Source organism: Notolepis coatsorum (genome assembly GCF_963971535.1).
Source record: "Notolepis coatsorum genome assembly, chromosome: 5".
In the NCBI taxonomy this organism is placed as follows: domain Eukaryota; kingdom Metazoa; phylum Chordata; class Actinopteri; order Aulopiformes; family Paralepididae; genus Notolepis; species Notolepis coatsorum.
The window spans coordinates 163348682-163373504 of record NC_140169.1 but is presented as its reverse complement, the minus strand read 5'-3'; the positions used below and the strand labels follow the sequence as shown (position 1 = coordinate 163373504).

At 48.1% G+C, this 24823-nt stretch overlaps 1 protein-coding gene across 1 annotated transcript in view; it reads right to left on the bottom strand.

Annotated features, from left to right (window-relative positions):
• The window catches only part of lrp2a (low density lipoprotein receptor-related protein 2a), a gene marked incomplete at its 5' end in the record, with an annotated part of 335411 nt that overhangs the window by 195572 nt on the left and 115016 nt on the right, over positions 1-24823 (bottom strand). The window contains 6 exon segments of the mRNA XM_084314359.1: positions 1399-1583; positions 3439-3650; positions 12173-12421; positions 13390-13404; positions 16470-16624; positions 17088-17313. Of these exon segments, the coding sequence (XP_084170485.1) occupies positions 1399-1583; positions 3439-3650; positions 12173-12421; positions 13390-13404; positions 16470-16624; positions 17088-17313 (1042 nt within the window).

The following is a 24823-nucleotide window of genomic DNA, read 5'->3' as shown; positions in this document are numbered from 1 at the left end:
GTTACAGAAAATGTGGCTTTTACTCGTGTCAGGTTTCTTCATTTGGGGAAATCCTTAGACACCGATATCCTGCCAACAGGAGCGACTGCATGAGAGTGTCCCCTTTCCAGGGTCTCTGCACGTTTCAACAAGTTACATTCAAGGCTTTTTAAGACCTATAGTAGCAATTTCGGTCCAGTAAAATTATTGTGCATTCCATACAAGCTCTCGCCAGATGCACCAAGCTCCCGGTAGCCCCACCAAACCCACTAAAAAAATAATGTCATGTCCTGACCCCCCCCCCCCCCCCCCCCCCAATGGCATACCTGTGCAAATGAAATTTAAGACTTGCTAATAATTTGTATGGCCTTAAATTGAGAATTATGAATTTAAGACTTTTTAATACCCCGAAGATACCCCGTCTGTCATACCTTGTTGCTGCCTGGCTGGGTGTTTTTTAAGACTTTTTACAGGGTTCCCACAGACATTGCTAAATGAAATTCAAGGACTTTCACCTAAGCACCATTTTTTATTTTAAAAGGGCATTTAAAAAGATACAATTCACTTTCAAATGCAGTTTTCTTTTTTTTATCCACTTTTTCTCCTCCTGTTTTTCTGTACTTTCCTCCCATCCCAATTTAGTTGTTATGCCAATTCCCCCCTCCCCTTCCTGGTCGTTGCACGCATGTGCCCCCCACTGGTCGACCTAGGGAGCCCTGAAGTCTATCACATGCTTCCTCCGATACATAGGAGACAGCCAGCAGCCTCCTTTCACCTGACAGCGCGGACTCTCATTGGTGAAGTGTAACGCGTGGGAGGTCACACTACCTTCACCATTTCCCTCCCTCGCTGTGCAGGCGCCCTGACCGACCTGTAGGAGTCGCTGTTTACAACGACCAGATTACCACCCACCGGCTTCCCTCCCGCTGACACCGCCAATTGTGTCAGTATGACGGCCGGCCAAGGCGGAGACACCGCTGACAGCCGGATTCGATACCAGTGTCTCTGCGGTCGTAGACAGACGCTTAGTCCGCTGTGCTACCCGGCCACCGCCAAATGCAGTTTTTTATAGAAAAAAATCTGATCAAATATTTATGGCTTAAAACCAATTTCCAACAATTAGTTACACTTTAAATATTTCATAATTCAATTTCTTGATTCAGAAACATTTTATAATGGATGAACAAAACTTTCAATGCGAATGGTTGATTTGAATTTCAAGGACTTTTTAAGCACCTTGTTAAACATTTAGCTGTTTTCAAGGAATTCCAGGCCTTGGCTTTTTTCCCCTTCAAAATCAAGCACTAAGCAAGGACCTTGTGCGAACCCTGTTTTTAATACTCGGCAGATACCCTGCCTTCCACAGATCCGGTCTACACGGCGGCAAACCGCATTCCCCTCCTTGGGGGGGTCCCCCACCTGTCCCTGGGGTCCAGCACCAGGCCGCGGGGGTTGGTGACGTTCTCGCTGACCAGCACGACGCGGTGGCTGCCGTCCAGCCTGGACACCTCCACGGTCTCCAGGACGTAGTCTGTCCAGTACAGGTTCCTGCCCACCCAGTCCACAGCGAGACTCTCCGTCACCGTCACGCCACTGTCGAAGATCTGCCCGGAAGCAGGAGCATCAGAATCAGAATCAGAATCAGAATCAGAATCAGAGTCAGAGTCAGAATCAGAAAGGTCTTTATTGTCAAGTAGTTTACACATACAGTACAAGCAGGGGTGTAAAAAGTACACAGAAATTATACTTAAGTGAAAGTATGGGTACCGTCTCAAAATCGTACTCACGTAAAAGTCTGAGTATCTGGCTAAAAACACACTTGAGTAAAAGTAAAAAAGTGTCTACTTTTAAATGTACTTAAGTAAAAGTAAAAACTTTTTTATATTCCGGGGCAATGAAATGTTCCGTTTCGTTGTCTTCATCACTCGTACTATCGTTTGTGGCCATGTTCTGTAGCTTGTCACTCTGACTATTCTTCTGATAGCAGGTGTTTACGTAATCAAAGATCCCCTTTTTCTAGTCTTGCACAAGCACCAATCAGCATGGGTATGGGCGGGTTAATTCTCCATTGATGGAGATTTGATTGGCTGTTTTTAAATAAAGTGCGGCCACAGGATTAATAACATAAACGTTAGTTCGTCCAGAGAAACAAATATACTAATTAAAATGGTTGGACTTGCGAGATTTGTACTTTGTAAGTCTGCATTTTAAATGTAAGGAGTAAAAAGTATGTTTTTTTTCTCTGAAATGTAATTGAGTAAAAGTACAAGTATACAAACCTAATAATACTTGAGTAAAGTACAAATCCCCAAAAACAGTACTTAAGTATTGTAACGAAGTACAATTACTCAAGTACTTTACACCCCTGCATACAAGGAATTTGATTTGGTCGTTTTCGGTCCAATTAACGGACAGACAATAAAATAAAAAGGTGGAATAAAATCAAATGGAATGTGAACTAAATTAAAATAGAAGCATAATAGTATATATAGTATAATTATAAGTACACATTTAAATAGGCCAGGGCTGTACAACTGTGCAAGATGTGGTCAAGTATATACACTAATTAGAATAAAAATAACGATACAGTGGGATGGGATATTTAGCAGGGCTGTGTAATTGGGAAGAGGTTTGCTCTTAGTTAAAAAGGCACCATAAGTGTAAACCAAAGGGGTAGCCCCAACACCCCCAAGAAAACGCACACTCTGTGCACTCAAAGCATGGAAAAGACAATTGTCATCGGATGAGAAATAAGTTATGCAAAGTATGTGAAGCTGGGAATGCAATGAGGTGATCTGGGTCCTTTTTACACAACCCTGAAGATGCATCTAAGATAAAGATAAGATATTCCTTTATTGATCCCCTTGGGGGAAATTCAGGCATCATAGCAGCATGAGGGGGGAGGGGAGGTACAGGTACGAGCAGGGTAATAGCAGGGGTGTAAAAAGTACCCAGAAATTATACTTAAGTGAAAGTATGGGTACCGTCTCAAAATCTTACTCAAGTAAAAGTCAGAGTATCTGGCTAAAAACACACTTGAGTAAAAGTCAAAAAGTTTCTACTTTTAAATGTACTTAAGTACTAAAAAGTTAAAGTAAAAAAAACTTTTTCTGACTGTCTATTCTTTAATTCTTCTGATAGCAAGTGTTTAATCAGAGATACACGCTTTCTAGTCTTGCACAAGGCCCAATCAGCATGGGTATGGGCGGGTTCATTTTCTATTGATGGGGATTTGATTGGCTGTTTTTAAATAAAGTGCGGTCGCAGGATTAATAACGTTAACATTAGTTCGTCCAGAGAAACAAATATACTAATTAAAATTGTTGGACCTGCGAGATATGTACTTTGTACTTTGTAGGTCTGCATTTTAAATGTAAGGAGTAAAAAGTATGTTTTTTTCTCTGAAATGTAACTCGTGCATCTGGGGTCGACCGTGAGGTTCGGGTCGGTAACACTCACCACGGTTCTGTCGCTGCCGTTCTTGTGAGCGCTCCAGATCCGGTCCTGGGTGGTGTCGGACCAGAACACGCGGTCGGTGACCGAGTCGAAGTCCAGGGCCACGATGTTCCGTCCGTCCCGGAGCAGCGAGCGCACCACGTTGGGCTCGGTGCTGATGTCGTCCTGTATGATCTGGTTTCGGCTGGAGACCAACAGGTACGCCTCGCGGGAATCTGGGGGGGGGGTGAGGTGAGGGAAGGTGAGGGAAGGTGAGGGAAGGTAAGGTAAGGTAAGGTAAGATAAGCTTTACAAAAGGTTCATTCAAATAACACAACCACATATACAAATGTTACACCGCGTACAACGTACATGATCAATTAAAGGCCTGACTATATAGAAAGGTTTTAAGACCCTGTTTAAAGGACTCCACACTACCAGCAGACCTGATTTCACAGGGTAGCTGATTCTACAGTCTAGGACGGTGCTACGACTGAAAAAGGCCGGTCACCTTTGGTCTTAAGTTCTGGTCCGGGGGACGACGAGCGCTACTGGGGCAGGAAGGGGTCATGAGCTCACTAATGTAGGGCGGACACGGAGTTGTTCCATGACCCAGGGTTCCCACAGACATTGCAAAATGAAATTCAAGGACTTTCAAGTACTTTTCTAAGCACTGTTTTTCATTTTAAAAGGGCATTTAAAAGGATACAATTCACTTTTAAATTATGTCTTTTTATAGAAAAGATATTTATGATCCAATATTTATGGCTTAAAACCAATTTCCGACAATTGGTTACAGGGACAGATGCGGTGTTTAGCTAATGTTAGCTAATTGTCGATACCCGTCCACGGAGCAGGTTGGCACACATTGCAGGGTTAAAGTGCCATTGCTCAAGGGCACTCCGGCAGTACCGTTAATACCGGGGATCGAACCGGCAACCATTCCACTAAATAGTAAGTGGTGCATTTATATAGCAGCTTTTATCCAAAGCGCTTTACAATTTTTGTTCCTCACATTTGCCCAATTCACTCACACATTCACACACCGACGGCGGAGGCAACCAGGCAAGGTGCCAACCTGCTCATCGGGAGCAATTAGGGGTTTAAGTGTCTTGCTCAAGGACACTTCGACACGCTGACCGGGAGAAGCGGGAATCGAACCGGGAACCTCCTGAATATAACAGACGCCTGCTCTACCTCCTAAGCCACTGTCGCCCCTGTGATAGTCTACACCCTCCCCAGACCGACAGTAGGGCAGCATGTAGTAGTCAATACCCTCCCCAGACCGACAGTAAGGCAGCATGTAGTAGTCTATACCATCCCCAGACCAACAGTAGGGCAGCATGTGTTAGTTCTACACCCTCCCCAGACTGACAGTATGGCAGCATGTGGTAGTCTATACCCTCCCCAGACCGACAGTAGGGCAGCATGTAGTAGTCTATACCCTCCCCAGACCGACAGTAGGGCAGCATGTAGTAGTCTATACCCTCCCCAGACCGACAGTAGGGCAGCATGTAGTAGTCTATACCCTCCCCAGACCGACAGTAAGGCAGCATGTAGTAGTCTATACCCTCCCCAGACCAACAGTAGGGCAGCATGTGGTAGTCTACACCCTCCCCAGACCGACAGTAGGGCAGCATGTGATAGTCTATACCCTCCCCAGACCGACAGGAGGGCAGCATGTGGTAGTCTACACCCTCTTCAGACCGACAGTAGGGCAGCATGTGATAGTCTATACCCTCCCCAGACCGACAGTAGGGCAGCATGTGGTAGTCTATACCCTCCCCAGACCGACAGTAGGGCAGCATGTGGTAGTCTACACCCTCTCCAGACCGACAGTAGGGCAGCACAAAGACAGTCTGCAACGACCAGGAAGGGAATTGGCATAACGAAAGAAATTGGGGGATGGGAGAAAAATAGAAAGGCAAAAAAAAAGAAGAGTGCTTCTTATCGACAGTCATTATTCCTGGGTTCTGCATGCCAGCCCAAAACTAAGGAACGGGGACAGACATAAACGCACGGATCCGACTCTAATCGGCCGCGGTGGGGGAATGGCGCTGGTAACAGAATGACCGGCTATTGAATTACACAGGTCTTTTCAGGGGGGGGGGAGGGGGGGCGGGTTATCTGCAAGGTAGGACGGCTCATGTCGGCCACGCACGCCCTATAAGCAGCTCTTTGTTGCACATTACGTCCTAATGACCCCCTACGAGGCCCGGGGAGCGACGTTATGTTAGTCCCTTCTTATCTGAGGAAATCCGAGCAGCGCCGAGAGAGAGAGCGGAGAAGAAAGAAGGTGTGTCAGCCCCCCAGTAGTCTGGGTGCCCCACCACCACCCACCCACCACCCATAATGGAGCTCTCCTGTCCCGCAGGGGAGGGAAGCCCGGGTCTGAGTCTGGGCCAGATCAGATTGACATTCTCCCGCCTGTCTCCTGGAGGAATGGGCCTAATCTCAGCATAAACTAATAATAACCACCCCATTTTCTAATTTGCTGGATTAGGTTTTGCAGGGGGGGGGGGGGGAGGAAGGAGGTATTTCTTGGAATTAGAAACTGTAAGCAGGAGACAGGGTTCTAGATGAGCAGACGTCCAGAATTTCCCCAAAGGGATCAATAAAGGAATCTATTATCGGTCGGGGGGGGGGGGGGGGGGCAGTAGTCTGGTAATCCGGAGATTCCCGGTTCGATTCCCGCTCCTCCTGAGCAGCGTGTGGAAGTGTCCTTGAGCAAGACACTTAACCCCTAACTGCTCCTGATGAGCAGGTTGGCACCTTGCACGGTTGCCTCTGCCGTCGGTGTGTGAATGTGAGGAACAAATTGTAAAGTGCTTTGGATAAAAGAACTATAGTAAATGCACCATTTACCATTTATCTTATCTTATCTTAAATGGCGGTACAATCTATTCTAATACCACAAGTAGGGCCCCCGGGGCGATTAATCGAGTTTCAATTTAAATTAGGATGTTGTCATCCCAATGGTCATGAAAACAAGATACACGAGATGAATCGATTATCGCGCCACATGCCCGCGTTGCTCTCGTTTGGTCTTGTGTGGTAAACGCAGCGTACCCTTCCTTCACAGCGCGGTTTCTTCTTTGTGTTACAGGTTCAAGAAACCAACATACTCTATGTGGGAAGAAAATTGCTATTGTGTAAAGTGCCATTAGGCACTGCTCTCTCTTTATATCCATTAGGGGTGCTGCTCATCCAAACAGAAGCAGGTGTTCTCCAGCAGATATACCCCTCCTCGCCTTAGACCAGCAGGTAATAAACCCCTCCTCGCCTGAGACCAGCAGGTAATAAACCCCTCCCTCCTCGCCTGAGACCAGCAGGTAATAAACCCCTCCTCGCCTGAGACCAGCAGGTAATAAACCCCTCCTCGCCTGAGACCAGCAGGTAATAAACCCCTCCTCACCTCAGGCCCAGCAGGTAATAAACCCCTCCTCACCTGAGCAGGTAATAAACCCCTCCTCGCCTGAGACCAGCAGGTAATAAACCCCTCCTCAACTGAGGCCCAGCAGGTAATAAACCCCTCTTCACCTGAGCAGGTAATAAACCCCCCCTCGCCTGAGGACCAGCAGGTAATAAACCCCTCCTCACCTGAGACCAGCAGGTAATAAACCCCTCCTCACCTGAGGCCCAGCAGGTAATAAACCTCTCCTCACCTGAGCAGGTAATAAACCCCTCCTCGCCTGAGGACCAGCAGGTAATAAACCCCTCCTCACCTGAGACCAGCAGGTAATAAACTCCTCCTCGCCTGAGACCAGCAGGTAATAAACCCCTCCTCACCTGAGACCCAGCAGGTAATAAACCCCTCCTCACCTGAGACCAGCAGGTAATAAACCCCTCCTCACCTGAGACAGGTAATAAACCCCTCCTCACCTGAGACAGGTAATAAACCCCTCCTCATCTGAGACCAGCAGGTAATAAACCCCTCCTCACCTGAGACCAGCAGGTAATAAACCCCTCCTCACCTGAGACCAGCAGGTAATAAACCCCTCCTCACCTGAGCAGGTAATAAACCCCTCCTCACCTGAGACCTGCAGGTAATAAACCCCTCCCTCACCTGAGACCTGCAGATAATAAACCCCCTCCTCACCTGAGACCAGTAGGTACTAAACCCCTCCCTCCTCACCTGAGACCAGCAGGTAATAAACCCCTCCTCACCTGAGACCAGCAGGTAATAAACCCCCTCCTCACCTGAGACCAGCGGGTAATAAACCCCCTCCTCACCTGAGACAGGTAATAAACCCCTCCTCACCTGAGACCAGCAGGTAATAAACCCCCTCCTCACCTGAGACCAGCAGGTAATAAACCCCTCCTCGCCTGAGGACCAGCAGGTAATAAACCCCTCCTCGCCTGAGGACCAGCAGGTAATAAACCCCTCCTCACCTGAGACCAGCAGGTAATAAACCCCATCTCACCTGAGACCAGCAGGTAATAAACCCCTCCTCACCTGAGACCAGCAGGTAATAAACCCCTCCTCACCTGAGACAGGTAATAAACTCCTCCTCACCTGAGACCAGCAGGTAATAAACCCCTCCTCACCTGAGACCAGCAGGTAATAAACCCCTCCTCACCTGAGACCCAGCAGGTAATAAACCCCTCCTCACCTGAGACCAGCAGGTAATATACCCTTCCTCACCTGAGACCCTGCAGGTAATAAACCCCTCCTCACCTGAGCAGGTAATAAACCCCTCCCTCCTCACCTGAGACCAGCAGGTAATAAACCCCTCCTCACCTGAGACCCTGCAGGTAATAAACCCCTCCTCACCTGAGCAGGTAATAAACCCCTCCCTCCTCACCTGAGACCAGCAGGTAATAAACCCCTCCTCACCTGAGACCCTGCAGGTAATAAACCCCTCCTCACCTGAGACCAGCAGGTAATAAACCCTTCCTCACCTGAGACCCTGCAGGTAATAAACCCCTCCTCACCTGAGCAGGTAATAAACCCCTCCTCACCTGAGCAGGTAATAAACCCCTCCTCACCTGAGACCTGCAGGTAATAAACCCCTCCCTCACCTGAGACCTGCAGGTAATAAACCCCCTCCTCATGACATACTTACTTACTTACTTACTTACTTACTTACTTACTTACTTACTTACTTACTTACTTACTTACTTACTTACTTACTTACTTACTTACTTACTTACTTACTTACTTACTTACTTACTTACTTACTCACCTGAGACCAGCAGGTAATAAACCCCTCCCTCCTCACCTGAGGACCAGCAGGTAATAAACCCCTCCTCACCTGAGACCAGCAGGTAATAAACCCCTCCTCACCTGAGACCAGCAGGTAATAAACCCCCTCCTCACCTGAGAACAGCAGGTAATAAACCCCCTCCTCACCTGAGACCAGCAGGTACTAAACCCCTCCTCATGTGAGACAGGTAATAAACCCCTCCTCACCTGAGACCAGCAGGTAATAAACCCCCTCCTCACCTGAGACCTGCAGGTAATAAACCCCCTCCTCACCTGAGACCAGCAGGTAATAACCCCCCCCCTTCTCACCTGAGGACCAGCAGGTAATAAACCCCTCCTCACCTGAGACCCAGCAGGTAATAAACCCCTCCTCACCTTAGACCAGCAGGTAATAAACCCCTCCTCACCTGAGACAGGTAATAAACCCCTCCTCATCTGAGACCAGCAGGTAATAAACCACTCCTCACCTGAGACCAGCAGGTAATAAACCCCTCCTCACCTGAGACCAGCAGGTAATAAACCCCTCCTCACCTGAGCAGGTAATAAACCCCTCCCTCCTCACCTGAGACCAGCAGGTAATAAACCCCTCCTCACCTGAGGACCAGCAGGTAATAAACCCCTCCTCACCTGAGCAGGTAATAAACCCCTCCTCACCTGAGACCAGCAGGTAATAAACCCCTCCCTCACCTGAGACCAGCAGGTAATAAACCCCTCCTCACCTGAGACCAGCAGGTAATAAACCCCTCCTCACCTGAGACCCTGCAGGTAATAAACCCCTCCTCACCTGAGCAGGTAATAAACCCCTCCCTCCTCACCTGAGACCAGCAGGTAATAAACCCCTCCTCACCTGAGACAGGTAATAAACCCCTCCTCACCTGAGACCAGCAAGTAATAAACCCCTCCTCACCTGAGCAGGTAATAAACCCCTCCTCACCTGAGCAGGTAATAAACCCCTCCTCACCTGAGACCTGCAGGTAATAAACCCCTCCCTTACCTGAGACCTGCAGGTAATAAACCCCCTCCTCACCTGAGACCAGCAGGTAATAAACCCCTCCCTCCTCACCTGAGGACCAGCAGGTAATAAACCCCTCCTCACCTGAGACCAGCAGGTAATAAACCCCTCCTCACCTGAGACCAGCAGGTAATAAACCCCCTCCTCACCTGAGACCAGCAGGTAATAAACCCCTCCTCACCTGAGACAGGTAATAAACCCCTCCTCACCTGAGACCAGCAGGTAATAAACCCCCTCCTCACCTGAGACCAGCAGGTAATAAACCCCCTCCTCACATGAGACCAGCAGGTAATAAACCCCTCCTCACCTGAGACCAGCAGGTAATAAACCCCTCCTCACCTGAGACCCAGCAGGTAATAAACCCCTCTTCACCTGAGACCTGCAGGTAATAAACTCCTTCTCGCCTGAGACCAGCAGGTAATAAACCCCTCTTCACCTGAGACCTGCAGGTAATAAACCCCTCCTCACCTGAGACCAGCAGGTAATAAACCCCTCTTCACCTGAGACCTGCAGGTAATAAACTCCTTCTCGCCTGAGACCAGCAGGTAATAAACCCCCTCCTCACCTGAGACCTGCAGGTAATAAACCCCTCCTCGCCTGAGACCTGCAGGTAATAAACCCCTCCCTCACCTGAGACCTGCAGGTAATAAACCCCCTCCTCACCTGAGACCAGCAGGTAATAAACCCCTCCCTCCTCACCTGAGACCAGCAGGTAATAAACTCCTCCTCGCCTGAGGACCAGCAGGTAATAAACCCCTCCTCGCCTGAGGACCAGCAGGTAATAAACCCCTCCTCACCTGAGACCAGCAGGTAATAAACCCCTCCTCACCTGAGGACCAGCAGGTAATAAACCCCTCCTCGCCTGAGGACCAGCAGGTAATAAACCCCTCCTCACCTGAGACCAGCAGGTAATAAACCCCTCCTCACCTGAGACCAGCAGGTAATAAACCCCTCCTCACCTGAGGACCAGCAGGTAATAAACCCCTCCTCACCTGAGCAGGTAATAAACCCCTCCTCACCTGAGACCAGCAGGTAATAAACCCCTCCTCACCTGAGACAGGTAATAAACCCCTCCTCACCTGAGACCAGCAGGTAATAAACCCCCTCCTCACCTGAGACCAGCAGGTAATAAACCCCTCCTCACCTGAGACCCAGCAGGTAATAAACCCCTCCTCACCTGAGACAGGTAATAAACCCCTCCTCCTCACCTGAGACCAGCAGGTAATAAACCCCTCCTCACCTGAGACCTGCAGGTAATAAACCCCTCCCTCCTCACCTGAGACCAGCAGGTAATAAACCCCTCCTCACCTGAGACCAGCAGGTAATAAACCCCTCCTCACCTGAGACCAGCAGGTAATAAACCCCTCCTCACCTGAGACCCAGCAGGTAATAAACCCCTCCTCACCTGAGACAGGTAATAAGCCCCTCCTCCTCACCTGAGACCAGCAGGTAATAAACCCCTCCTCACCTGAGACCTGCAGGTAATAAACCCCTCCTCACCTGAGACCAGCAGGTAATAAACCCCTCTTCACCTGAGACCTGCAGGTAATAAACTCCTTCTCGCCTGAGACCAGCAGGTAATAAACCCCCTCCTCACCTGAGACCTGCAGGTAATAAACCCCTCCTCGCCTGAGACCTGCAGGTAATAAACCCCTCCCTCACCTGAGACCTGCAGGTAATAAACCCCCTCCTCACCTGAGACCAGCAGGTAATAAACCCCTCCCTCCTCACCTGAGACCAGCAGGTAATAAACTCCTCCTCGCCTGAGGACCAGCAGGTAATAAACCCCTCCTCGCCTGAGGACCAGCAGGTAATAAACCCCTCCTCACCTGAGACCAGCAGGTAATAAACCCCTCCTCACCTGAGGACCAGCAGGTAATAAACCCCTCCTCGCCTGAGGACCAGCAGGTAATAAACCCCTCCTCACCTGAGACCAGCAGGTAATAAACCCCTCCTCACCTGAGACCAGCAGGTAATAAACCCCTCCTCACCTGAGGACCAGCAGGTAATAAACCCCTCCTCACCTGAGCAGGTAATAAACCCCTCCTCACCTGAGACCAGCAGGTAATAAACCCCTCCTCACCTGAGACAGGTAATAAACCCCTCCTCACCTGAGACCAGCAGGTAATAAACCCCCTCCTCACCTGAGACCAGCAGGTAATAAACCCCTCCTCACCTGAGACCTGCAGGTAATAAACCCCTCCCTCCTCACCTGAGACCAGCAGGTAATAAACCCCTCCTCACCTGAGACCAGCAGGTAATAAACCCCTCCCTCCTCACCTGAGACCAGCAGGTAATAAACCCCTCCTCACCTGAGACCAGCAGGTAATAAACCCCTCCTCACCTGAGACCAGCAGGTAATAAACCCCTCCTCACCTGAGACCCAGCAGGTAATAAACCCCTCCTCACCTGAGACAGGTAATAAGCCCCTCCTCCTCACCTGAGACCAGCAGGTAATAAACCCCTCCTCACCTGAGAACTGCAGGTAATAAACCCCTCCCTCCTCACCTGAGACCAGCAGGTAATAGACCCCTCCTCACCTGAGGCCTTGCAGGTGCGCTGGTCGGCCTCCAGCGTGTAGCCGTCGTCACAGTGGCAGCGGAAGGAGCCCCTCTCGTTGAAGCAGTGCTGGCTGCAGAGCCCCAGGGGCAGACACTCGTCCACGTCCTCGCAGGTCTTGGAGTCGTTGGTCAGCTGGTAGCCCAGGGGGCAGGTGCACTGGGCCCCGAACGGACCCTGGAGGCACCCGTGGGTGCAGCCCGCGTTGTTGTCCGAGCAGCTCTCCTGATCTGGGAGGTGGACAAGTGTTATTCGTGGATTAGAAAATAGAAAGGATACTGACGATGGGTTTTTCGGGGTGTTGACAGGTGTCCAGGCCAGGGTTCCCACAGACATTGCTAAATGAAATTCAATGACTTTCAAGTACTTTTCCAAGCACTATTTATCATTTTAAAAGGGCATTTAAAAGGATACAATTAACTTTTAAATGCTGTTTTTATAGAAAATATTTATGGCTTAAAGCCAATTTCCGACAATTAGTTACACTTTAAATAAAATTAAATAAAATTCTTGATTCAGAAAGATTTTATCATGGATCAACAAAACGTTCAATGCGAATGGTTGATTAGAATTTCAAGGGCCTTTTAAGCACCTGTTAAAAAATGCGCTGTTTTCAAGGAATTCCAGGCCTTGACTTTTATTCTTCGAAAATCAAGCACTTTAAGCACTTCAAGGACCTTGTGCAAACCCTGGGTGTCAGATGGGCATGCATATAAACTAAAGATGAAACACATGCATGGGTAGAAACAAGGAATCCGTCTAGTTACGTAATCAATCGATAATGCTAACGATGATCATCCAATGATCACCAAAGCGTCCGCTACCTCGGCAGGTACCCACGGTGTTTCTACTTCGAGCCAGCGCTACTCCGTGCGGATTGACCCGTCTCGAGCCCCGCCCCCCATCTTTTCTCCATCCTCCAATCACAACCGCTGTCACAGGGGGGCGGAGCGACAGTCGCAACGGGAGGATGGAGAAGAAGAGGGCGGGGCTTGAGACAGGTCAGTAGTCTAATTTCGTTGACATTGGCGGGGTTTTTTTTTACGCTAACTCTACAAAACGAGAATCACTTTTCTTTTTTCATTGTATTTTGAAATCAGCGTATGCATATGAGGAAACGGTTAGTGGGGGATGCTGGGAGTTGTAGTTGGGGTTAATCAGGACTACATGCGGCCGTTCTACGCGGGTTCATTCCTACCTGGCAGCGGCTCGTCTGAAAGCAGTGAGGAGGGCGAGGGAGGAAAATCACAGAGCAATTTCTTGAGTTAATACAAATCAAATCACACACATGCATGATTTGAACAGGAGAACACAAGGACATACAGCAAACATGTTGGACCACCGCTGTTCATAAAGCTAAACCTTAAAGGTCCTGGAAGTGGGGTTTTCTTTTACGTTAAAATAATAGCTCTACAATTCCGACAGCCATCACTGATATAGAGTGTCTGGTCGGTAACATGGGTCTCCCAGTCCCTTTGCTCTGCAGTAAACAGCCATCACTGATATAGAGTGTATGGACAGTAACATGGGTCTCTCAGTCCCTCCTACTCTGCAGTAAACAGCCATCACTGATATAGAGTGTCTGGTCAGTAACATGGGTCTCCCAGTCCCTCCACTCTGCAGTAAACAGTCATCACTGATATAGAGTGTCTGGACAGTAACATGGGTCTCTCAGTCCCTCCTGCTCTGCAGTAAACAGCCATCACTGATATAGAGTGTCTGGTCAGTAACATGGGTCTCTCAGTCCCTCCTGCTCTGCAGTAAACAGCCATCACTGATATAGAGTGTCTGGTCAGTAACATGGGTCTCCCAGTCCCTCCACTCTGCAGTAAACAGCCATCACTGATATAGAGTGTCTGGTCTGGGGACAGACAGGAGGGACTGGGAGACCCATGTTACTGACCAGACACTCTATATCAGTGATGGCTGTTTACTGCAGAGCAGGAGGGACTGGGAGACCCATGTTACTGACCACTGACCAGACACTATATATCAGTGATCGCTGTCAGAATGTGGAGCTACTTAACACTTGTTCTAATGAAGAAACACCACTTACAGAGTTAAACGATGAACATGAAGTGATTTTGGTAATTTTTTATCAGAGAGGCGGTGAGACACGAGACGGGGACAGACACGAGACACTTACTACAGACACGAGACACTTACTACAGAGAGACACTAGACGGGGGGACAGACACTAGATGGGGACAGACACTAGACGGGGACAGACACTAGACGGGGACAGACAGACACTAGATGGGAACAGACACTAGACGAGGACAGACACTAGACGGGGACAGACAGACACTAGACGGGGACAGACAGACACTAGACGGGGACAGACACTAGACGGGGACAAACAGACACTAGCCGGGGACAGACACTAGACGAGGACAGACACTAGATGGGGACAGACAGACACTAGACGAGGACAGACACTAGACGGGGACAGACAGACACCAGACGGGGACAGACACTAGACAGGGACAGACAGACACTAGACGGGGACAGACAGACACTAGACAGGGACAGACAGACACTAGACGGGGACAGACAGACACTAGACGGGGACAGACAGACACTAGACAGGGACAGACAGACACTAGACGGGGACAGACACTAGACGGGGACAGACAGACACTAGACAGGGACAGACAGACACTAGACGGGGACAGACAGACACTAGACGGGGACAGACAGACACTAGACGGGGACAGACAGACACTAGACAGGGACAGACAGACACTAGACGGGGACAGACAGACACTAGACGGAGACAGACAGACACTAGACAGGGACAGACAGACACTAGACGGGGACAGACAGACACTAGACGAGGACAGCCACTAGATGGGGACAGACAGACACTAGACGGGGACAGACACTAGACGGGGACAGACAGACCCTAGACGAGGACACACAGACACTAGACGGGGACAGACAGACACTAGACGAGGACACACAGACACTAGACGGGGACAGACAGACACTAGACGAGGACAGACACTAGACGGAGACAGACAGACACTAGACGGGGACCACTAGACGGGGACAGACAGACACTAGACGGGGACAGACAGACACTAGACGGGGACAGACAGACACTAGACGGAGACAGACAGACACTAGACGGGGACAGACAGACACTAGACGGGGACAGACAGACACTAGACGGGGACAGACAGACACTAGACGAGGACAGACACTAGACGGGGACAGACACTAGACGGGGACAGACAGACACTAGACGGGGACAGACAGACACTAGACGGGGACAGACACTAGACGGGGACAGACAGACACTAGACGGGGACAGACAGACACTAGACGGGGACAGACAGACACTAGACGGGGACAGACAGACACTAGACAGGGACAGACACTAGACGGGGACATACAGACACTAGACGGGGACAGACAGACACTAGACGGGGACAGACAGACACTAGACGAGGACAGCCACTAGATGGGGACAGACAGACACTAGACGGGGACAGACACTAGACGGGGACAGACAGACACTAGACGGAGACAGACAGACACTAGATGGAGACAGACAGACACTAGACGGGGACAGACAGACACTAGACGGGGACAGACAGACACTAGACGGGGACAGACAGACACTAGACGGGGACAGACAGACACTAGACGAGGACAGACACTAGACGGGGACAGACACTAGACGGGGACAGACAGACACTAGACGGAGACAGACACTAGACGGGGACAGACAGACACTAGACGGAGACAGACAGACACTAGACGGGGACAGACAGACACTAGACGGGGACAGACAGACACTAGACGGAGACAGACAGACACTAGACGGAGACAGACAGACACTAGACGGGGACAGACACTAGACGGAGACAGACACTAGACGGGGACAGACAGACACTAGACGGGGACAGACAGACACTAGACGGAGACAGACAGACACTAGACGGGGACAGACAGACACTAGCCGGAGACAGACAGACACTAGACGGGGACAGACACTAGCCGGAGACAGACAGACACTAGACGGGGACAGACAGACACTAGACAGGGACAGACAGACACTAGACGGGGACAGACAGACACTAGACGGGGAAAGACAGACACTAGACGGGGACAGACAGACACTAGCCGGAGACAGACAGACACTAGACGGGGACAGACAGACACTAGACAGGGACAGACAGACACTAGACGGGGACAGACAGACACTAGACGGGGAAAGACAGACACTAGACGGGGACAGACACTAGACGGGGACAGACGCGAGACACTTACTGCAGAGCGGGGACTCGTCGGCCTCGTTGGGACAGTCAGGGGTATTGTCGCAGACCCTGGCGAGGTCGATGCACACGCTGTGGCCCGGACACTGCCACTGCAGGCTGGGGCAGCGGAACGGAGGCGTGGGACAGTCCCGCTCGTCACTCATGTCCCTGAGAGACAGAGGGGAGGAACACGTTTGTGTTTTCATCATCTATTTTATCACATTTCCCACCTTTTCTGCAGGACACTGAAGAGGGGGTGTTCCTGGGGGGTGGGGAGGCTGTGTTCGGGGGAGGTGGGGAGGGGGTGGGGAGGTGGGGTGGGGAGGGGGTGTTCCTGGGGAGTGGGGGGTGGGTGTTGGGAGGGTTCTGTTTATGTATTTGTATTATTTGTAAAAAAAAAAAATGTGTGATTATATAGTCATGCAAAACTGTTTTTACAGTTATTATTTCAGTTTGGGGGGAGGGTTGTGAAAAAACACGTTTTGTATTTATTTAATTTTAGACTTTTATAATTTTTTATAAAAGTTTACTGTTTACTCCCACATTTCTTTAACCATTACTGTATCACCTCAATGTTGTGTTACAGAAATGTTTAAAATAAAAAAGAACAATAATAAATGACACCTGATACCTGCAGTCGTTGTCCCCGTCGCAGACCCAGCCGCGGTAGATGCAGTTCCCGTTGTCGCAGCGCAGGAAGGAGGGGGGGCAGGTGCGCGGGGGGCAGGCGTGGTGCTCGTCCGAGCCGTCCTCGCAGTCCGGGTGTCCGTCACACTCCCAGGCCGCGGGCACGCAGCTGCCGTCCGACTGGCACTGGAACTCCATCTGGTGGTGGCACATGCCCGGTGGCCTGGTGGCTGTTGAGACGCGGGCGGGCGGGCGGGCGGGCGGGCGGGCGGGCGGGCGGGCGGGCGGGCGGAGGGAGAGAGGGAGCGTTAACGCACCACCGCGTTTTCATTTAATTTCAAACCTTTATTGCCTTACCTTATGCATATACCGCACCTTATGTGAATACTGTATACTACATTATACAATGGCATGCAAATGTCTTGATTCTGATTGGCTGAAACAGTCAAGTTAGACATGGTTATTTGTCATAAGTAACACACGCTCGTGATCCCAGAACCCGCCCACAACCGAATTACAATCACTCTGCCGGTTCGAGTTTTTAGAAATGAAACCAAGATCGCGGACAATAATCTTTACGAATGGATGTGTTGATAGCGTCATAACGACTCATTCAAAAAAACGATTCTGTCACGTGGAATGTGTTAGTTGCTTACACAATGTTGGATTATGTAATTGGTTGGTCATGACTCATTGTGGAACAAAATATAAATCGCGGGAAGTCTGTTGTTAGATGCCATTCGTCAAAAGGACACTCATTTCACTGTTAATAAAATTTCAAGCTATCAATCAATCAATCCAATACCACACGCTCACTTCACTGTTAGAGGGCATGCTGTGAAGCAACTCGGAGGTGCATGCCATCTAAGAATGAAGTGAGCGTGTGTTATTGGAATGATTGATTGATTGATTGAACATGTTATTAATGTCCGCCTTGTTTCGAACTGGTTATGCTTTGGCCCTCTTTCGAAGTCGGTTATGCTTAGAGTTTATCTTTAGAGCAGGGTGATAGACCACCAGCCCTGATTCCAAACTCTAAGCATAACCGACTTCGAAAGAGGGCCAAAGCATAACCAGTTCGAAACAAGGCGGACATTAATACAATTTTCAATCAATCAATCATTCCAATAACACACACTCACTTCATTCTTAGATGCTTCTATAGAAAGTTAAAAAAAATCTGTCTATCTGTAATACAATTTTCAATCAATCAATCAAACCAATAACACACGCTCACTTCATTCTTGCCTTGAAACAGCGCACCTCCGAGCTGCTTCCACACGACCACCCCTAGGCATGCTCTAATTCTCATAACGCACTCCTGCGCGTGATGTAATGCTTAATCAGAGCATGTATTTAGCATTTAAGCCTCTAACATTCTTAGATTATATATTAAATTAGATTTAGACTATTGGATTATCAGATTATATATTGCATATATTTAGCATTTAGCATTTTAGCATTTTTAGATTATATATTAGATTGGATTTAGACTATTGGATTATCAGATTATACATATATTTGGCATTTTAGCATTTAGTTTCTTTAGATTATATATTAGATTAGATTTCGATTATTAGATTATATATTGTAACCATATTTATTGTAGGGCAATATAACTGAGAGGGCATACATACCCTCATCTCGCACCTTGTTGCCCATATGCGCATGTCCAGAGTTAACTATATTGTATATTGTTTAAACTGCCTTTTTATTCTATTTAAATGTTTACTTCTCCACGTAAGGGATAATGTATAGCTACGAGGTCATTGTCGCAAAATAATTGACCGACACAGAGTTTAAAATACCGAGCCGCCTCGGCGAGGTGTTTTAAACGTCAGTGAAGGTCAATTATTTTGCGACAATGATCGAGTATAGCTATACATTATCCCGCTTATTACATGGCTAATTTACTAACAATATACCTAATTCATTTTACATCGACTCGCAACAGTAACACTGGTTCAACTTCTGGCTCCGCTGAGTGCTCGTCGCTCCGCCCCCCAGCAGCTTCCCCGGCAGCCGGCAGTTTGCACTGATGTCAGTGGGCTTGATTGCGAACAGCTGCACACAGCGGTCATTATTGTGGGCTTGATTGCGAACAGCTGCGCACAGCGGTCATTATTGTCCCACAGCGGTCATTATTGTCTGATAACTGACCTCTGACACGCGCTATTGACCAATCACAAGCAAGCATTTCGGCGAATGTGAAAACGCCATGTAATAATGTACTATAATTCTGTGATCTGTACCATGTCTTCTACTACCTGTACCTCCCCTCCCCCCTCCCCCCATGCTGCTATGATGCCTGAATTTCCCCAAGGGGATCAATAAAGGAATATTTTATCTTATCTTTTTTAAACTCGAAAGGCAACTGAGGTTTCCCTCATTTACAGTCACGTCGAGTGCGCATACAGAGTTAAAGGAACATTTTGGGAAATTAGCTTATCGTCTTCTCCAGAGAGAGACAAGAAGATAGATACCAGTTGCCAGTGGCGGACTGGGACACAAATTCAGCCCGGGACATTCAGACGCACCAGCCCACACACCGGCCCATGCACCGGCCCACGCACCGGCCCCGAAACCGGCCCACACAACGGCCGTTATGAAACACTTGTCCAGTATTAAACAACCCAAGGCTGTGGCTAAGGAGTCAACATCAGGGAGACCAAATCTACACACCGCCCCTAGATGTGCACTCATGCACAGTGCACACACACACACACACACAGAGACACACACATACATATACCGTTACTTCCTGTCATTGGCATATGTTTTTTTTTTTACTAACATCTTAGTGCCTCATTAGCCTAGGGATTAAGGATACATGAAGTATTAACTACACCATAATAATATTGAGGTTTTGATCCATAGAAAAGGTCTGTGCTACACAATTTCAGTTAGATTGGATTTATTGTCCTTTAATTTGGCACTCATGACATTAGTTGCTTGCCGTTTAATCAACATCGAAAGACCCCCCACTTCCTCCCAGACACCCATTCCAAGAGCTTGTTTCTCTCTCTCTCTCTCTCTCTCTCTCTCTCTCTCTCTCTCTCTCTCTCTCTCTCTCTCTCTCTCTCTCTCTCTCTCTCTCTCTCTCTCTCTCTGTGTATGTGTCTCTCTGTGTGTGTGTGTGTGTCTGTCTCTCTCTGTGTCTCTCCCTCTCTCTGTGTGTCTCTCTCTGTGTCTCTCTCTCTCTGTGTCTCTCTCTCTCTCTTTCTCTCTCTGTGTGTCTGTCTGTCTGTCTGGACTGGGCTCTCTCTCTCCCCTCAGGGTCAGCTGTGCTGGACTGGGCACTCTCTCTCCCCTCAGGGTCAGCTGTGCTGGACTGGGCTCTCTCTCTTCCCTCAGGGTCAGCTGTGCTGGACTGGGCTCTCTCTCTCCCCTCAGGGTCAGCTGTGCTGGACTGGGCGCTCTCTCTCCCCTCAGGGTCAGCTGTGCTGGACTGGGCTCTCTCTCTCCCCTCAGGGTCAGCTGTGCTGGACTGGGCTCTCTCTCTCCCCTCAGGGTCAGCTGTGCTGGACTGGGCTCTCTCTCTCCCCTCAGGGTCAGCTGTGCTGGACTGGGCGCTCTCTCTCCCCTCAGGGTCAGCTGTGCTGGACTGGGTGCTCTCTCTTTCCTCAGAGTCAACTGCATAAGAAGAACATCAGCAATCAATAATAATGGCTTGAATTCATACAGCGTTTTTCAGCCTTTTGAAAACACCCAAAGTAGTAGTAGTAGTAGTAGTAGTAGTAGTAGTAGTAGTAGTAGTAGTAGTAGTAGTAGTAGTAGTAGTTTATTCAGTCATCATCTCACACAATACAATATACACCATCATTTAACAATATTTGATTTTACAGTGACTGAGAAGGTACAGACTGAAGCAATGCTTATATAGCCTATGCCTGTCCTATATTCTTAACAAAAATTAAAAAAAAATTAAGACTCCAAAACAGTATTATAAAAGAAAATAGCAAAAAAAAACAGTATTATTCACCCTTGTAGTTTTCAAAAATAGCTTTACAACCCATTTTCTTAAAAACCAAAAGCGAATTACTCATTCTTAACTGTATATCAGCATTGTTCCACAAAGCGCTTCACAGAAACCATCAAGCATTCACACTCACACAGTCATACGCTACTGGTGGTCGTGAGCAGCATCAGCAAACACCTGTGGCAGACTGACGGAATCATGTCTGCTATTCAGCGCCAACCACCATCAACAACCTTCATAAATACATTCAACATTAATGGAATAGGCTAACTACCAACTTAGCTGTAGCAGTTAGCTGTTATATGCAATCACATTTGTTTAACTACGGGGTAGTAGTTGACCTAGTTGTTAGCTTAAGCTAGTTAGCTGTGGTTATCTACAAACATGTAGATGAGACTAATCGAGAACATGGCTAACTGTTGGGAATTCTAAGGTACATCTTATTTAAGCATGTAAAATGGCAACTAATCAATTCAATCAATTAGATTACCAATATTATATCAACATGAAAATTTGAAAGGGAACATAATAGTATTTTATTTGAGTATTTACTATTATAATATTAGTAGCCAATTAATTTGCAGCCCGTCCTAGGTTCTGATTGGCTCTCTAGGTTCGCACTTTAGCTTCTGATGCTGTGGTGGGCACTAGTCCTAACATTGCTAACTAAACTTTTAGTCAGAGAAAAAACTTCACGAGTCACGACTATTTACGTCCACGTGCTGTAAGGAATCAGGAATACGGAAAGCACATTGTCTTGTAATAGAATGACTGAAATCACTGCAAGAACTAGTATAGGCTAGCTAGCCCTCATGAACCGGCACACACCAACAGTAGAATATGCACTAGGCTACTGCACGCACCTGTCATGTTACTGTTGGTTCCTTCCACTTGAACTTCATCATCATTAGCAGCAGCAGCTACTCTAACGCCAGCCCTTCCTCTACTAAACATGTCTGTAATTTTAGAACATTGTTCTGCGTCTTTTACTAGCAATTCTAGCTTTTTCAGCTCCACCCTTTCTTTTTTTGCATTCTCCATTTCTGCGCTTCTAGGCCTACTCGCGGTTGGGAGGAAACATGAATCTCATTCACTGATGTCTCATGTCTCATTCAAGACTGGCTAACAAAAGCATGTCTTTCACTTAACACCAATAAAACAGTGTGTATGATGTTCACAAAGTCACCAGTAGAGGTCACTCACTCTAATGTGTTTCTGGGAGAGGCGGAGCTGGACATTGTACATTAATTCAAGTATCTTGGGGTCACATTGGACTCTACATTGACCTTCAAAAAGTAATGTGAAGAAAGTGACAAACACAGTCAAGTTTAACATCGAAAACTTCAGGCAGATCAGGCCCTGCCTGCCAGTTAATGCTGCAAGGATGTTTCTGCATTCAATGATTTTATCACACATCGAGTACTGTTTTATCAACTGGTCTCTTTCATATGTCACTACTCTTACACCAATAGAATTACTCTACAAAAAAGCCATAAAAGTATTTGATAGGAAACCAATTTCATTTCATCACTGTAATGTTTTAGAAAAACATAACATGCTAAGTTTCGAGAATTTCCAAGTTTTCAAATATACTTGCTTCATGTACAAGGTTCTGCATGGACTTGCCCCTCCCCCATTGAATGAGTTCATCCAATAGAAAGGGTTAGGGTTATTACCACCAGGGCCATCAGTAGAGGGGACTGTAAGGTGCCTTTTCGGTATACTACCATTGCAAAAACTGTGTTCTCTGTTAAAAGTGGTAACTACTGGAATAGCCTACCAGTTGTGATTAGAGAGTGCCCTACATACTCCCATGTTCAAGACCCATCTTAAACTGCATCTTAAGGCAAACCAGAACTGTGATCATTTTTAATCTGATTTAGTTTATGCAACTTGTTTATTGTTTTATTGCCGGCCCACACACTGGCCCACACACCGGCCCACATAATGGCCCACACACCGGCCCACATACGGCCCACACACTGGCCCACACACTACACCGGCCCACACACTACACCGGCCCACACACTGGCCCACACACTGGCCCACACACCGGCCCACACACTGGCCCACACACCGGCCCACACACTGGCCCACACACCGGCTCACACACCGGCCCACATACTGGCCCACACACTGGCCCACACACCGGCACACACACTGGCCCACATTAGTGGCCCACACACCGACTCACACACCGGCCCACACACTGGCCCACAGACTGGCCCACATACTGGCCCACACACCGGCCCACATACTGGCCCACACACCGGCCCACAGACTGGCCCACATACTGGCCCACACACCGGCCCACATACTGGCCCACACACCGGCCCACATACTGGCCCACACACTGGCCCACACACCGGCACACACACTGGCCCACATTAGTGGCCCACACACCGGCCCACAGACTGGCCCACATACTGGCCCACACACCGGCCCACACACCGACTCACACACTGGCCCACACACCGGCACACACACTGGCCCACATACTGGCCCACACACCGGCCCACACACCGACTCACACACTGGCCCACATTAGTGGCCCACACACCGACTCACACACTGGCCCACACACTGGCCCACACACTGGCCCACACACCGGCCCACATTAGTGGCCCACACACTGGCCCACACACTGGCACAAAAAAAAAGTAAAAAAAAAAAAAAAGTAAAAAAAAAAGTAAAATTTTTTTTTTTTTTTTTTTTTTTTTTTTTGGACCAGCCCACTTTGGTTCCGGCCCATCGGGATTCGTCCCGAACGTCCCGATGGCCAGTCCGCCACTGCCAGTTGCCTCTCTGTGCGTTCAGTAGAAATGCTTATCAAATCACACAGCATATAAAATCATAACAATAAGACAAGTAAGGAATATAACAATCAAAGTAAAACATGTACAACTGGATTGACAAAGGTTGGAGATCAAGGTTTTATAACACGAGGGGAGAATCTCAAGCTTTAGCGACTTTAGCGACCTTAACGCTCATGTTAGTAACTATGGCGCTTGTGTCTGTAATTCTGAACAGCTCGTTTCAAGAGGAAGGGTTCTTGTTAGGGATGTTCAATGTTGGCTTTTTTACCGATATCCGATATACCGATATTGTCCAACTCTTAATTTCCGATACCGATATCAACCGATACCGATATATGCAGGGTTTCCCCCCCAAAAAACGGAATAATTTTAGGTAATTAACATTACATATCTCTTGGAATGTCGTGGAATTAACACAACATTATGCATACTTTTGACAATAAATAAAATAAGAATTTGTTCTTACTTGCTTACCTGGGTAAATAAAGGTTAAATAAATGTAAAAAGAAAAAAAAACGATACCGATCATTTCCGATATGAATGCCAATATTGGCCGATAATATCGGACATCCCTAGTTGCAGCTGAACTGCAGAAAAGGCACAATGCACACATGTTTTCAGTGTTGAGACAACCCCTCATTCTTTAGAAACAATGGAAAAAACAGGAAAATACTATTTTTGCAAAGCGACGCCTGGAGCTTTGATTACTTCTCCTTTTTCACCCATGTTGTATTTCTGTCCGGTTGTGCCGATTCCTCTTTTGCTACTTAGTTTGCATGATCAATTAAACGCTTCTCCTGTGTTGATAACCTTTTTATTAAACTATTTCCTGTTTTTCAACAAAACAAGATCTGTCTAATAGAGCTCAGTCTAATAGAGCTCAGTCTAGTAGAGCCACCTCTACATGGAAATTAATTGAATGCAGCTACGCTGCTAGACTTGGCT